Source organism: Lissotriton vulgaris, chromosome 2_1, assembly GCF_964263255.1.
Source record: "Lissotriton vulgaris chromosome 2_1, aLisVul1.2, whole genome shotgun sequence".
In the NCBI taxonomy this organism is placed as follows: Eukaryota; Metazoa; Chordata; class Amphibia; order Caudata; family Salamandridae; genus Lissotriton; species Lissotriton vulgaris.
This window is the reverse complement of record NC_141687.1, coordinates 1227179692-1227196570: the sequence shown is the minus strand read 5'-3', so window position 1 is coordinate 1227196570 and position 16879 is coordinate 1227179692. Positions and strand designations below refer to the sequence as shown.

At 44.3% G+C, this 16879-nt stretch overlaps 1 protein-coding gene across 2 annotated transcripts in view; it reads right to left on the bottom strand.

Annotated features, from left to right (window-relative positions):
- GLB1L2 (galactosidase beta 1 like 2) overlaps positions 1-16879 on the bottom strand; it is a 1156973-nt gene that overhangs the window by 388377 nt on the left and 751717 nt on the right. For both annotated transcript variants that reach the window (XM_086956948.1, XM_086956947.1), the window contains exon 13: positions 3972-4118. In XM_086956948.1, the coding sequence (XP_086813074.1) occupies positions 3972-4118 (147 nt within the window). The remainder of the gene's footprint in view (positions 1-3971; positions 4119-16879) is intronic.

Genomic DNA, 16879 nt, shown 5'->3' with positions numbered 1-16879 from the left:
CCTGGGGACCTTACCATGCCCCATACCCCTCCCCCAAAAAACGGCCAGAAAATGTGGTCCCCTGGCCCTTAAGTGGCTCGGGATGCGGGGGCAAGGGAAAAAAAAGATCGGCCTGTGGGAGGTGATCCCCAGTGCCCTTTAATGTCTCAGGAGGGGGACCATACGCCCCACCTTCCTCATAAAAAAAGTGATGGCCTCACAAAATGATGCTCCCGGAGGCATGAAATGGCTCAAAAAGGCACCAATTAAAAAGAAAAAGCAATAATAATAAAACAGTGAATGTGAAATTAGCAGAGTAGCTGCTTATTCCACAATCACTGCTCTAACTAAGTAGCCCTGCCTCGCCCAGCAAGGGATTTTTTGTTTTATGATGTGGGTTGCTTTAGGGTGTATAGCAGCCCCCCAGCAACATTAAAAAACAAAACAAAATAAATCTCCTGCGCCATTACATTCAGGACCCCAGGAGAACTTACCATATTGATTTAAACCACTCCTAGCTGGAGCACTATGTTCTTTAGCTGGAGTGCGAACTTTCCAAAAACCAGGGCTCGTTTTGGCTCACAAATTCAAAATTCCATCTTCCTTCAGTAGGTGGAATTTGTGAGTGGAAAGTAAGAACTATTTACCAGGTGCAAGACTATACCCAGTAATCTCATAATTGAGAATAGTGGTATCTCCTCACACCTTGTAACCAGCCACTTAGTGTGAGTTCAATACATCCATGATCAAAGATTAATATAAGTTCAATGCTTGCAGGTAAAAATCGATTTGCTATAGTTGAGGACTGAGAAGGGAAGGAATACAAGGTAACTTCCCTGCCAATTGAATTTAGGGTTTTCCAAGGGTTCCTGAGAGCCAGGTTTATGCATAGTTTGTGAAAGGCTTTAAAGGAATTGTAAGGTACTAATTTGTAACTTAGGACCTCAGGCACAAAGGGTTTTAGAGTTCACAAACCCTCTGATTCGGTAAATTACATAGTTTTTCAAATGAATAATAATTTTTTTAAATGTTCTACACTCATTTTGTTTCAATTTTTTTTATTTGGGTTTCATATTTCCACACATTGAGTAAATCTACACAGGAAAACATTGTATCTCGTAAGTACATTGATTTTCGACTAGTAGTCGGCAAGAATTCACAACTAAAGAGAAGGAAAAGCTTTGGTACATGTTTTCACATTTGGATACAGCATAATAATCGCCTTGAGGTTAATTTATGATCGACCCCAGGTACGGTGAAAAGGCATGCATGAGTCCGTAACTGAACACAACAGTGTCTGGGTTCGAGGCCTGCATATGTCCTCACTGTGTTCCCTTGTGGTGCATTCTCGCTGGGTGTTGAGTATTCATGTTTCCAACTAGATGTCGTCAGATTTTAGATCTTTGGTGTGGGGAAGAACCATGAACCGTGGGGGCAAACTGGGGGTATCCGGTGCAGAGCTACTGGTGGAAGATAATTGGCTGTGATCATTAAGGGGCCGATTCCGATCCTGGAAAAAAAACGTCCGTACGTTTTTAATCCGGAGCCATCGCCGTACGATTCGTACCCGTCCGTCCGAGTTGCGTAGTACGATCCGTATTCCATCAATCCATCCGAATCGTCGTGATCCGTACGTATTGCAAGGCTGAAACAGTGAATCGTACGACTCGTACACATGCCGTATGACCCGACGAGTACGATCCGGAATGGGGTTTTGGGGACGCGATTCGTAAGGTCCGCGTCAGGTAAGGGTGATTCGTACGGAAAAGCACACAATCACTTACACACCGTACGGTGCGTACACCCCATGATAGCAGGGGTATGATGCGTACCCCTGCGATCTTGGGGTGTACGCACCGTACCCCTGCGATCTTGGGGTGTACGCACCGTACCCCGGGATCACAGGGTATACGCACCGTACACCCAGCGAACATGGGGTACGATGCGTACACCCCAAGATCGCGGGGTACGGTGCGTACACCACGTGATCGCAGGGGTACGCACCGTACCCCTGCGATCATGGGGTGTACGCACCGTACCCGGGGGGGGGCCGTTCCGTACCTGTTTCGGGGCGAACTCGGCTTTTACGGCTGTCTTCAGCTCCCGCAGAAAAAGGGTCATACGGTGCGTACCCGACACAAATCGTACTTGCCGGGTCGGAAAAAGCAGCTGTGAACCGTACAGATGTCGCGTACAGCAGGTTCCGCGGGAGATTCGTACGGGGATGTGATTCGTACGGTCTCTGTATGATTCATACGGAGTCCAGCTCCTGGTACAAATCGTACTCCGTCGTACGTACGGGGGACGTGGCAGGGTACGATTCGTACGGGAAAAACGCTCCGAACGGCTATTCGGAGCGTTTTTTCCCGAATCGGAATCGACCCCTAAATGTTCTACACTCATTTAAGGATTTGGAAAATAATTTTGTGTTTGCTGCGATAAGGAGCAGATTTTCCTAAATTGCTTCTTCATAAACTTGGCTGAAAATTTAGTCTGAAGATATATGCCAACAACCCACAGTTCTACTGAATCACTTCTTCAGTGAGCCACAACCTAACTGCAGTCTTTGTCACAGTCTCAGATAATCATTTTTAAGTTTACCTTTTTTGGTGTTAGAACTATCACATCATTTTGAAGAGGTGATGTCATTGACCCAGACAGTATTTTTAAAGGAACCCTGATTTTAAATATAATTTTAGTTATAATATAAAAGTTGCCCTTCTCTTTTTGTAAATGTATAAGCAAGTTTTTTGACTAACCCTTTATATCATGGGGGGAAATCCCTTAAACCTCTTCTATTCTTTTTTGGAACAAATTTTCATTTACTTAAATGAGTTATCTTTAGTTTTAATTTTTACATGTATTTAAATATGTATTAATGTATACATCATTTATTTGAATACAATTCTGAACTCTTGATGTAATGGCAGGTCCATATTGTGCCCTCAGTATTGTTGTGTTGTACCTTCAATGTTGTCATGTTGTACTGATGTTGGTATGGAACGGATATAGTAGGCTTTTTTTGCACTTTGAGGAGAATTGCCTATCAACCTCAAGACTCATCCTTGAATTTGCAATTTATCCAGGAGAAGCTTGGAGGCATTAAGGAGCCTTTCAGATTCATCCAGACGGCGACTACCCATGCTAAGAATGAAATGTCCTTTCTCCATCAAGGAGTACAAGAATATAAATTTATGATTTCCAAAGGAGAGGAAGAAGTGGATAGAGTTACCAGATGAGGCCAAGTCACCAAGACACAACTTTTGCAGTCCTCTGCTTTACATTCACAAATCATCATTTTCAGTGGTTCAAGTCCAATTTGTTTAATTTAATTGAGTCAGGACCACATATCCAAAATACTATGCTTTGTTAAATGAAATCACAGGATGGGAACCAGGTGTCCTGGTGACATGGAGTCATCAAGTAACCCTACAACAAGTGGACGTTCAGAGAAAGCCAGTACAGTACACAGGACTTGTAGGTGCTGCATGCAGACTACTTTGCTCTTTCTTTGACACTGATATTTATGATTAAAAATTGGTACTGCACTAGCACAGTCTGCGAAGCATATAATTAACTTGTAACCAAGTGATGACAAAACTTTCATACGTCCAGTGTAAGGCTGATCCCACACAGCTATCGGGATAACCCATACAATACTACTTTTGAATGAAGTCTCTCACCGCCTATATATGATTTGGTCTACCTAATTAAGAAAAAGCCTAGCGAGCCAACATAATACCAGGCTAGCTATAAAAGCAACAACAATTCTAGCTAACTGAATCCCCAAAATACCACAATTTTCTCAATGAAAACAACAGAACATCTGGCTGATTTTGCCCAAAAATACCTGAACATAAAAGCTGATACTCCCGAATCTAACCAGATGTGGGGATCCGGTGTCAATACCTAACCTACTTTCATCCAACAAGTTAACAAAACCATCATGACACCGAGGTGTTTCCCTACTTCGCGTTACAGTGACCATTTACCCGTGCTCTGTCTCTGACGTTGCCCTCAGAGCTGAATCGTCCTCCTCCGTAGATAACAGTTTCATACAGTGTGTATCCATAGGACTGCCCATTGTCCTTATTCACTGGTAGGTTCTCCATGTTTATGGGTTCCTCAGATGTATGTGGCTGTAAGAGAAACAAGCAAACAAGAAACTTAGAGAGTAATACTGTCTAAGCACTAAATGAGTAATGACTGTCAAGGAAAGTCAATGACAACCAAGAGTCTGAAATGGACAGGATCTTTAGAGCTAAGCGAATGAACATCATTAAGTAAGATATGGTAGAAACAGGGAAAAAAGACTCTAGTGTTTCTTTTTATATCAAATGTTTATACAGAGTATAGCAATAAAGAAAGAAAATCAAACACCATCGGATAGTTAAGGGGGTGGGTCAACGCTGCCAGCATCAGTTATTGCATTACATTCTGCTTTCAGAAAGCAATTGAAAATCCGCCTGCCCATCTAGTCACTGTACTACTTTGCCATTACTGTGTCTGTTAGCGCTGGGAAGCCCATGTTTGGGTAGTTACGTGCTTTATAAAATTGGGTAACAAAACATTGTGAAGGGGGTAGGTAAACACTGCCAGCATGTAAACTTAAGTTCTAGCATTGCATTCTGCTAGATGTAATTCATAGTGTCTTTGAAAGTGTATGCCATCAGTATTGGCACAGCCAGTGCTTGGATTTCTGGACCCATGTTTTTGGGTACATTCCTACAACGTCAGATCATACGTTATCACCTGAGAGTATTGGAAGAGAGTCAAAAAAGACTGAAGACATGACAACTAGTGCTCCACCTGATATGTACACTAGTGGGTGCATGTTTTGAAAATGCCCTGACCAAATTTTAAAGTTAAAGATGTCTTCAAAAGGTGAAGACCTCTTATAGAATGGTTGCTATACAATCATTTGTTAGCCTTAGATGCATGACTAGCAAATAGGAGTATATGCACATGAAGAGAGTCAGCAAAAACACGCTCCATTACCTGATACAGAAGGTACATCAACCACAAGTGAAATGACTTTTCCAGTGGAATACTATTGTTTTGGAGTATAATGCTAAAAGAATTCTAGCAATAACTTGCCCCGTCACCTGCTGCAGCAGACGCATGGCCACAACAATTGATATGATTGTTTTTAGGTCTGACTTGATTCTGTAGATGTTGCCAGACCTTATGTGATCAACAGAGCATTCAGAAGTACTAATGAAAGGTGGGCTTGGGCTCTGCACACACATCAGTCTCGGGGTTACAAGCTTACAAAGTGTGCAAATAACAAGACAATTACAACCTGACAGGTTAAATGACAATAAAAAAGACTGTATATTGAACAACATAGTTGACATTTAAGCACCAATCCCTGAGCCGTGTGTATAACAGAGAGAGGAAAGCAGGAGGCCACAAATCCACCAAGTAAAGAATACAATCCCGGTACAATGTGTCCAGTAGGACTGAAGGGCTACTCGCGGGCCCTATCCCCAATCTGTAGTGCCATATAAGTGATGAGGGGGGCCCAGAAGTCTTCTGATCCTAAGTATTCCCGCAGCAACTCCAACAGGTCTCGCATTGCACCTGGCAACATGCTGCAGCGTGCAACAAGCACTTAAGTTGAGGGGGCAGGTGTTTGCCCTAATGTATAGCCACTCTGTGTTTAGCCAAGAGGAGAAGCACAGCAGTTAGTTACGGAGTCTCAGGCAGTCAGAGAAAAAGGGGTGTATTATATGGGGTGGCTGTGTGACCATCCCCGCCCCCCCACCGTGTAATACACTAACAACCCCTTTAAACCCCGGAGGTTTCACTTGCCAAACCTTCGGTTCAACCCTGGGTAGCTGTGGCTCTGAGCAGCAGGCATACACAAAGGTACAAGCACCACAACAACTCGTTGTTGCGGTCACAGGCCAATCCTTCCAGGGTTGATAACTCGCATTCTGAGGGTCCCAGCAACTCTCTAATGACAGCACTCCTGGGCTCAGCAAACTCAAGTGCAATTCTATGTATCGGGTCCTAGTCCTCGGTACTGCACAGAGACACTGGTTGCAGCTTGAAGCCTTTGGGATACCAACTTGCCCCAGCAGGCTTTTCCTTCTGTTGTGTCCCTGTGCTGCAAACAGGAAGTTTTGTCAGCTGGTCCTTGGAGTTGTCTAGGATTGACTGAGTTCTAGAGACTGCTTTCCCTTGAGAAGGACAGAGCTGGCATAGTCCTTCTCCTTTGCTAGTCACCAGGTGCAGCAGATGCAGTCAACGACAGTGCAGCCTTTGCTGGTTCCACGGTGCAGCAAGGCAGTCCTTCTTCAGTCCTTCTTCCAGTCCAGTCGAGATCTGAGTTGAGGGTGCCACGAGTGCCCTACTTATGCTCAGAAAATGCCCTCAGGGCAGGATGCTGTTGGCAGCCATTGAGTTACCAGGTTCCCTCCCACCTGATGACCACTTCCTGAGAAATGTTGCATCTGGGCATCCTAGGATGATCCATGTTGCCCACATCCAATATGTCAGGAACCTTCTCTTGGCCTGTGGAGTTCCCTAGCCCAACCCTGGGGTGAACCTACCAAGGGGGCTGCATGCATAGACCGCTTTGGCAAATGGTTTCCCCTCTCATTGTCCCTAATGCCAGCCTGTCTGCCTGAACAATGGAGCAGCCCCTCTCCCAAGTGTTACCCATTTACCCTTCAAAGGCAGCTTCTCCTCTGAAGCTCGCCTTTTGGGACAACACCCATGTGACTTCCTGCCGAAGGGAGGTGACTCCTCCTTCCAGAGCTAGCCTTTATTGTATCATTTCCTGGGAGTCATTAGTATGTCTCCCCAGGAGGGAAGAAAACTGTCTCGACCACAGGACGCCGCATGCAACCGGGATGGGCACAGGGGACTAAAGGCAACAAAATGGCCACTGCTTAACTTGCACACTGCAGCTTATTACATTTCGATCTGAGAATCAAGTGAGGCCTAATGTAACACATTTTTTGATACCTTGGTTGCACCACTTTGGTTGCATCATTACTGAGTTAGCACAGCTGAGTGGTCAGCATGTAACTCTGTACTAGCCAATTGGGTGACCTAGTATTCCACAGTAAAAACAACAATTTTGCATTTTTACTATCAGGACCTGCAAAGTTACATGTTCTGCCTGTGAGGTATATACCAAAACTAAGTCTGGCTTTGCCATTGCTTTAAATGGCAAAGTCAGTCCGGCCTGCTAATGGGGGGGGTGGCTGGGAGTCTCGTATTCATTGTGTCACACCTAGGGTGGCCCATCCAATGCTGCAATCTCTGAAGGGACCCTCTAACTTACATGTCCTGGGTACCATTTACTAGTAACTTTCAGGTAAATTAGTTTAGCCAATTGGCTATGGACCAATTCGCCAATTTGAGGTCTGGTTAGCTGGCCTCACTTCACTTTCAGTGTAGAAAAATCAGCAGCATCATGCCCAAAGTTGGGGGTGACCAAACAAAAAGAGGCATTTCCTTAGAGGTAGGACGCCTTTCACATATCCCAGTAGGGCTCAAATGGGGATCGTTTGAGGGCAGTGACCTGTGATCCATGCAATAGCATTATAAATGTCAGTCCAACATATTGGTTTCCTTGAGTACAGCATACGATTGGGAAGAAGATGTGTACTTCCACTGAATTTGTATTGGACTTTTTGCCTTGTGAGAAAGCTTATACTCTATACAGACAGTTGGTAATGTTGGCAAGTCAATGGTCACTTGATCTGTTTATTATGAAAAATTATGATACAGGCAGTAGATCTGGCATATGTATTATGAAAAGCATATGTTTAATGCAATATGCCTTACAATTGCATTGTTATTACTCTGCATTAATGCCAGCAGAAAGGTATTTTGTTACATGGAATGTCACAGATTACCACATTAGGTAAGGGTTTTGATATTGGTTACTCTTCTCGCAAGTCATGCCAATATTTATGCTGTGATAATCTTATTTAAGCCTTCTGAGGAGAGAGAGTAATTTGCTTTACCAGCTATATGGTTGCCTTGTGTTAAAGTTTGTGCTCAATATAGGAGGCTAGGGTAGGTTATGGTGACATGGCAGCGTTAAAGGAAATAGGCATGATTGGTTCAATAGGAAAAGTTATGTGTGATGCAATAGGTCTGTTCTATTTATTATGAAAAGTTAAAACAAAACTATAGGCAGGTAGGCCTGGTTTATTAATTGTAAAAAGTATTTATTAATGCCAATCAACCTTTAACAATGGATTGTTCTCACACTGTGATACATGCTGTAGACAGGTATATTATTACATAAAATTTCATAGATTGGCGTAATAGGCAAGGGTTTTGGTAGTCTATCACCCTTCTGACAAACTCTTGGGGAAGAAGATTTTCACAGTGATAATCGTTAGGTCGTTTTGGGAGAGGTTTAGTAATTTCTAAGGGTGGGCATTATGGTTCACAGCTTATGAGCACTTAAGTAGACGGGGGTTGGTTATGGTGTCAAACCAATGGTAAAGGCTATAGGCTTTATTGTTCAATTGGATACTTTATCTCAAGTTACATTTGATCTATTTATAATAAAAAAAAGTATGACAAAACCAGTAGGCCTCACTTGCGTATTGTTCAAAGCATGTGTAAAGGCAATAAGGCCATTATGGGTATAATGTTATAACACTGTGGAAAAACCAGTAGGAAGATATTTTGTTACATGGAATTTCAGCAATTACAGTAGTAGATATGGGTTTTGGTGTTAATGGCCCACTCAAACAAATCATGGAGATTGGAGATTTGAACTATGATCATCCTCAAACACCCTTATAATGGAATTTATATTGCTTTCACCGCTGCAATATTGTACATATTTGTAATTCATCCTATGACAGGACTACAGGTAAGGATTGTGCCTTCTTTCTCCACTTTAATCTCCAAAGTAGCCAAAACATTGGTTTCAATACAGACTATATACTATATTTTTCCACAAAACTTAGGAATTCTTGTAGTTCCGAACAACAAGTCTATCTCAATCCATGTAACTCAGTGTCATAATTCTCCTACCTCTTTCTTTACTGCTCCTGAGGCAGATGCATACTCTCCACTGCAGAAATATATCATTTGGATTTATCAGGTGTTTAGGACTGATGTTTTTGCTTTGTAGGTGTTAGTGGTGACACAGATGTGCAGGGTTAGTGCCACATAAGTAATTTCTTCATTATGTGCAGGGACCGTGTGAATGTAAATAGCAGCAGCCTGTGGGTTGTTTGATGTGGTCCTTTGACCGCAATGGGGTGCCAGAGAGCTCTCGGAACACCTCTCTTTGGGGCTCATTAGGATGGTGGGCAGACTGAAGTCAATGCCAGCCTTGCAGGGCTGGGACCGGCCGCCAGCTGTGCGGTGGTTCCGCAACGCCAATTAGGATGCGACCGACACCCTGGCAGTTGCCTTCCGCATCATTAGCTGTAAGCAGCACCCGCCCGATGCCAATGAGGAATGCTCTGCATTGCCATGCACAACGTGACAGGCACCATAGGTACCCCCCAAGTGCAGCTCCCCACTTCCCAGGGAGCCCGCAACAGGCCCCCAAAGCAACTCCTGCCAGTCTTTCTGGAAAGGCCTTGTCCGCCTGTCAACATAATATGGTTGGCGGTGCCCTCCATGTTATGCCCCAGGTCCGCCCACCCGTCAATCGTAACGATTACCGACAGGCGGAAAAGCGTCGGACGGACTTTCCGTATGCCGCGGTACCCCCGCCATGCTAATGTGGCGGGGGTAAATCATGATGTGATGGCGGGCGGATTGCCACTGCCAGCCGGGTGGTGGCGATCCGCCCGCCATCATAAGCACCCCCTTTGCTCCTTCAGGCTCCAGGGCAACGCTAAGCGTCATATCCTGTATCGCCCGCATGGGGTCTATAGGAGTTGAGCAATGGAGCAAAGCAGTTTTCCATAGAATGGAATTCTTGTTGAGTGTGAAGCATGACACTTCAAGCGAGGTCAGTATTCTGTGCTGGAGCAAGTGAGGCTCATATTAGGACGCAGTGCAGGTCTGTGACACTGACTCTTAGAACCACAGGGTATTGATTCCTTGTCTATAGTGGGCATCACTTTTCCATATGAAAAAAAGAGAAAAAGCTTTTATATAGCAGTGATACTCAGCATCATCTGTCAGGATGATACATTAGGGTCGACTGTGCAGTATAAACAGACACTACAAGGAGCCCATTTACCTTGTGCCAATTTCTCCCTAGCAGAGATACAGAGGGTGACCCAAGCATCATATATGGAGGGGTGGAAGAGCTCATCCCGTAGGACGATAACATGCCTGAAGTGGTAGACGCCTTGGTCAAGAAGGCAGTGAACAGTGTCCTAAACACTGTCAAGAGGTACCTGTTAACACTGACCACTGGCTAAAGTCAACAGCAAAAGGGAGCTACCCAGTGGGGAAGACACCATCAACAGGTTACAAGAGGCTTTCCTTGCATAGTTCAAATCCAACCAGGAAGAGAAATCTGTCAGTGATGACCACGTCCACAGGGGCTGCAGAGACAGTGTTGGATCTAATTCTAGGTCTTGCCCACTCCCAATCCCCATAGTAAATGACTAAATGGATGAAGATGACTTCCTGGGGGATTCTGACAATAGCTATGATGCAGGTAGGCCCTGGTATCGAACACTGACCATAAGCATCACAAGTCTGGTGAGGAGCACGAGCATGACAACGTCCCTTTGGAGATGCTATAAACTATCTCCTTCATCCTTGTTCGATGAAGTGGACACAAGCAGAGAAAGTAGTGCAGTATGGGGATGGTTGTTTGGAGAAACCATTGGATGAAGAGGTTAGAAGTTATATAAAGGAGGATGCCATCATCCTACACTGGAAGTAAACTGGTAGCATGCTGTAAGTAGCTGGTCGATGACCACCTTTTGCAGGAGATTCATGAAATATCCAAAGAAGGGCTTTGACAGGTCCTGATGGGTGGGCCGGGACAAGTTACAGGATGTTGCTGACCTCTTACAAAGATCATCTACATGGCTGAAGAGTCAAAGGACTCCACATTCTTAATTTCACCTGAATTCTTTTTGCACTGGGAGTGAGGAGAAATAATATTCCTTGGTAACCCTGACTGCGCAATCTCAACTGAAAGACAGATCGCTCATGGTTAAAGTGGACCCAAAGCTGAATGGCTTGGCCACCTAAGAAGTGGCTCCTTTGGCCCTAGTAGATTTGTTAGGGAAACCTTTCCTTAAAGGGATTTGGAATTATGCTTTCACATTTGTGTTGCTGTACAGTGTCCAAGCGACTACCAAAATGATCTTCAAGCGAAAGAGTTTTGGAGAGGTCAGAATAGGAAGAGGGTACTCTTTCAACAGTTTACCCAATCACAGTCCTCAGTAAGGATAGGCGGAAAGGAGGGGACAGTGGCAGGACCATATCCATTTTGGCTGCTTTTTTGCATCTTTGGAGCTGGCAAGATTTTTGGATCTAGGTGCTCCTTCAGAGAGATTGCTAACACTGCAGGAGAATATTTTGGCTGGTCTGATTCTTACTTAATAGGCAAGGGTAAGTGGAAGATTGGCCTCTGTGCCCACACATGACAGGAACAAACTAACAATGTGTGAACTCTCCAAAGAGTAGTAGGATTCTAGATAGACTTTTATGACTCGCCAAGGCAATTGCAGAGGGTGAGGCAAATCACTTTCTTGGATAAGGAATCTGAGCTGATAGACCAGAAAGTGATGGCTTTGGAGATGAAAGGGGTGATAGTATGCTCACTAGCTTCACTCGTATGGTTTCATTAGCAACATATTCTTAATGGGGAAGGAAAACATGAGGCATTGGCCTTTTATGAGAAAATTCAGTGAGTGGTTGGTCTTTGGTCATTTCAAGGTAAAAAGGATCCACCTGCTGAGAGATGTCTTTCTGGAAGGGAACTGGATGGTGCAGCTGGAGTTAAAGGAAGCCTATTTTATAATTCTTATTTTCCCTCCTCACCGCAAATTCCTACAATATCAATGGAGAAAATGGGTGTATAAGTTCAGGGAGCTGCCTTGTGGCGTATCATCAGAAGCCTAGTGCTTCACAAGCGTGCAGAGACCACTGATAGAGTTACTCATGGCAAAAGGGTAAGGCTCATTGTCTACCTTCAATTACATACTGATCATAGACTAGTGTACCCAGTGGTTCAAGCAACAATTATGGATGGAAAGCTCCCTAGCTGGGGTTTATAATCATATTGCCTCCTCAAAAGATAACTTTCTTGGAATACCTCATAGACCCAGTTCAGGCAATTTTTATGTTTTTTAACAAGAAAGTGGCGAACATCAATCAATCAATCAAGGGTTTATATAGCGTGCTACTCGCCCCTGAGGGTCTCAAGGCACTCGGGGGAGGGAGCTCTGGATCAGTCGAAGAGCCAGGTCTTGATGTCCTTCCTGAAGGTGTGAAGGGTTGTAGAGTGTCTGATGTTCAGGGAGAGCTCATTCCAGGTCTTTGCTGCAATGTGGGAGAAGGCTCTCCCGCCTGTTCTACTTCCGCGGATGCGGGGGACCTCTGCCAGGGTGAGGTCGGTGGACCGGAGGTTCCTCTTGGGTACGCGGAAAGATAGTCTCTTTTTGAGGTATTTGGGTCCGATGTGGTTGAGGGATTTGTAGGCGTGGGTGAGGAGTTTGAAGGTGACTCTCTTCTTGACAGGGAGCCAGTGGAAGTCTCGTAGGTGTTGGGTCATGTGTTTGTGGCGTGAAGTTCCGAAGACGAGTCTGGCGGTGGCATTTTGGATGGACTGGAGTCTGTGTAGGAGGGATCTGTGGATTCCAGCGTATAGGGCGTTGCCGTTATGAGTGCGTGGGTGATGGTCTTTCTGTAGTCGGGGGGTTCCATATGAAGGTCTTTCGGAGAATGCCCAGGTAGTGGAAGCTGGTGGAAGCAATGGCGTTGACCTGGCGGTTCATGGAGAGGGAAGAATCGAGGATGACGCAGAGGTTGCGTGAGTGGTCTGTAGGAGTGGGTGGGTTCCCGAGGGCGGGAGGCACCAGGTGTTGTCCCAGGCGGAGTTGCAGGGTCCGAGCATGATGACCTCGGTCTTCTCTGAGTTGAGCTTAAGGCAGCTGTCATTCATCCAGGTTGCCACGTTCTTCATTCCCTCTTGGAAGCAGAGTCTGGTGTCTCAGGGATTCTTCGTGAGGGAGAGGATGAGCTAGGTGTCGTCTGCGTAGGATACGATACTGAGCCCATGCTGTCTGACGATGGCGGCGAGGGGGGCCATGTAGAAAGGAGTTGAAGAAGACATTAACAACAGTGAAGCTATCCTTATTGCAGTAGGCCCATCTAGTCGGCCTCCTCACGTCATCCATTGAGGTAATCTTTCAGGGTCCAATCCACTATGAAGCGCTCCGGCAACTGAAGGGATTCAACCTAAGAAGCCATCTGACACATTCACAAATGCAAAAACCACAGTTGATGGACAGAATGCAGAACAATGTCATACATTCACCCCAGTACAGAGATCTGGGCCCAAATCCATCGTTTTTTTGCACTCCACACCACCCCAGTTCAGACATGGCCATATGCAAATCAGTCTGACCCTGTGCCTCATGGGAACAGTCCAGCCCGAACTGCCAAGCCATGTCTATCCTGGACCAGAATCAAGCATCCTAGGACCGGTTTCTGGCTATCAGCCGTCTTCAGCCAGGATAGCTTGACTCCAGTGGTGTGGAGAGCATGGGACTCACGTCTGAGCATACCCTTCCCACTCGGGGTGACAAATGCAAAACAACAATTGATGGACAGAATGCAGAACAATGTCATACATTCACCCCAGTACAGAGATCTGGGCCTAAATCCATCGCTTTTTTGAACTCCACACCACCCCAGTTCAGACATGGCCATATGCAAATCAGCCTTGACACTGTGCCTCATGGGAACAGTCCAGCCCGAACTGCCATACCATGTCTTTCCTGGACCGGAATCAAGCATCCTAGGACCGGTTTCTGGCTATCAGCCGTCTTCAGCCAGGATAGCTTGACTGGAGGCTCATAGAGGTCTTAAAGGCACGGCGCCAGTTTTTTTCCTATTGTTACAATGCAGCCTATCTAGGCTAAAGCTGCCTCTATGATCCGGCCTGTTTTACCTTTGAAAATAAAGGTTGTGTGTTTCAAAGACAACAAAGGCAGTGCTTTCTTCTTTGCATTTTCATATAATCTAATTTATATGTCTTTATTTAACAAATGTAAAGATTTTACAGGCATTTGGGGGCAGTCTTTTGAGCCTAGTATGGTTATATTGGGCTGCATATGTACATGTATATTATCTATATATATATATATATATATATATAGTTATTTTATGCGTATATATATATATATATATATATATATATATATATATATATATATATATATATATATATATCTGTAGATATATGCATATTATTGGCTATTGCTCCGGGGTCCCGCACGAGGGCGGGACTATTCAGTGCTTATGACTATTGATGAGTATCCCCTGGAAGAGAACTTAGCTTAATCTAGAATTGACCTTGAACCATCAGATCCTGCGGGATTGTGTCAAACTGGATAATGCTAGTAAAATCAAGTGGCTAATGTGCGTCAAGCGTATGCTTTTTAAAATAGGGCGGCCAGAACTACTTGAAACCCCGGAAAGGATCTGTAAGGAAGATGTGAAGTGGGTCAAAATGAATTTTATGAACATACTGATGATGGAACAGGAGGAATTGGAGCCACAGAAACCTTCAGTGAGGGCTCATTTCTTGACTAAAACTACTCTGTTAATTGAACCCTACCTGAAAACTTTGACTAAGCCTCTCCATCGCTGGCTCCTGACCAGGTTCCGTTTTAATGTGATCCACTTCTCATTGGGTGATTTTCCGGGGTGGTGCAAACCAGAGGACGCAAATCCATGTCAATGTGATAATTTTTCTGCACAGGACACTTTACATTTTATGATGTTCTGCGATTTTTATAATGATATCCGCAGGAAGTTTTTAATCCCTTTACTGATTGGTAAGGTCTTTTTACAAGTTAGACCTGCTTTACTTTATCTTCAAATGTTGAGTAACCCCTGGGATATTTTTCCTATTGCTTGTTTTCTTGTTGCTGCTATAAGAATTAAGAAAAAAGATGCCTTAGGTTAAACAGTGTATACATTTTATTTTCTGGATTTTTAAAAGAATTTGGAGATATTTGGCTCCTTTTAAATAGATACAAGCAATTGTATTATATATATCGCTCATATGATCATTTGGAATGTATTTTTGCATTTTGTACTTTGTACTTTTATGATTTTAAATAATCGAATAAGGTGGATTGACTGACTGACTGACAAAGCTTACTGTATTATTTTATAGCTTTATATCTTACATATATGCATTTTATTTTTATGCTGATTTTACTAATGGATTTTTAGATATAAATGTTTATAATTTATTTCCAAGAGCACGGATTCTTAATTAGATAATTATATATTTGTGCCACCTACACCATATTCAGACTTACAAGCTGGGGATGACGCAAAGCCAATAAGGCCAGACTCCATTTTGAGAGTGCCAAGACACCATTTTCAGCCTGATGATCAGCTAGCCTACTTTTGACGTGGATGCCTTCTGTCATTATCTTTCTAAGAACCTGTGAGGGTGTCACGTCATCCAGACAAAGACATGAATAAAAAAAACTAATGCAACATCAGTCTGGGACAAGCAGCTTTTTATCTATATTTCAAGGTCATCTAACAATAATAACAAACGCTGCAGTCTGTATAGATGTATGTTTATCATATTTGTTGATACTAATGCATTTAGGACTAGCATGTTAACCCGATTAGTGCGGACATCAGCCGATGGTTGCACTCCCTCCTCAGCGTGGGTGCCGCCCATTATGCGAAACTGGGGAGGGTTTTAAAGAACCCTTTGGCACTTTCCACCAGAGGGAATCCTTTGTTTTCATCAGGCTGCCCAGGAAGAGCTTTCTGAGTATTTTTGTTTATTGTAATGACAATCTGTACGCAGGGCGCACTAACGTAATTGCAGTAAAAGTGAAATAAGCTGATAGGCTTGCTTTACTTTCACTGAATCAGTGTTCGGGGGCATATCTCAGTGCCCGAGCATTGACTCTCATGGGACGGGTAATGTTGGAAAGGGGAGAATCTCACTATTCCAATCGGACCTCTGCCAAGTGGATCGCCGCTTGGTTATCGCCACAGGAGAGCGACCTTCAGGTAGGGATCCACCCACTAGTCACCAGAGATAGGATGAGCAGTCCATCGGGCAAGGGCTTGTGCTCCCCCTAGGGGAAATGTATTATTTTTTTGAAAACATATTTTATTTGTCAATATGCATATACAAGACATCTGCTGAATCAAACCATATGTAATCATGAAAGCAATCGACTTTTATTGGCAAAATCAAAATACCTAACAAGGATACATTAAATGATGTAGAGACCCCCCAACTCCCTCCCTCCCTCCATCGTCCCACCCCCCTAAGATCACACTAAGTCTGCATAGTCTTGTCCACAGCCTAGATGTGGAATCAAAGAATCCTAGCATGATAGTATGCACCTCCCCCCTCCCCTGGAAATGTATTCTTTTAGTCTTTCTGCCCTCAATTTCCCACTAGATACCAGAGATTTTTTTTCTATAAAAAATAGAGGGTGGGTGCTGCCCAGCATGGGCATGCCCATGGCCCCAACACCAAGTAAATGGACAACAGTCTGCCTGCCTGCCTTGGGGCAGATGGGTGTAATTTCCTTTGATCTGCCTCGCAGGGGGGTGAAAAGTCCCTAGATGATAGGGAAAGGTTTTCTTTTTAACATAGGCGTGGAGGCTGCCCACCACAGGGTTGGCTGTGCCACTACCCCAACTACATAGGATAAGTCTTTCTGCCCCAACCCTGGGGTCAGATGCGTTAATTACACTGATCTGCTGCACAGGGAGC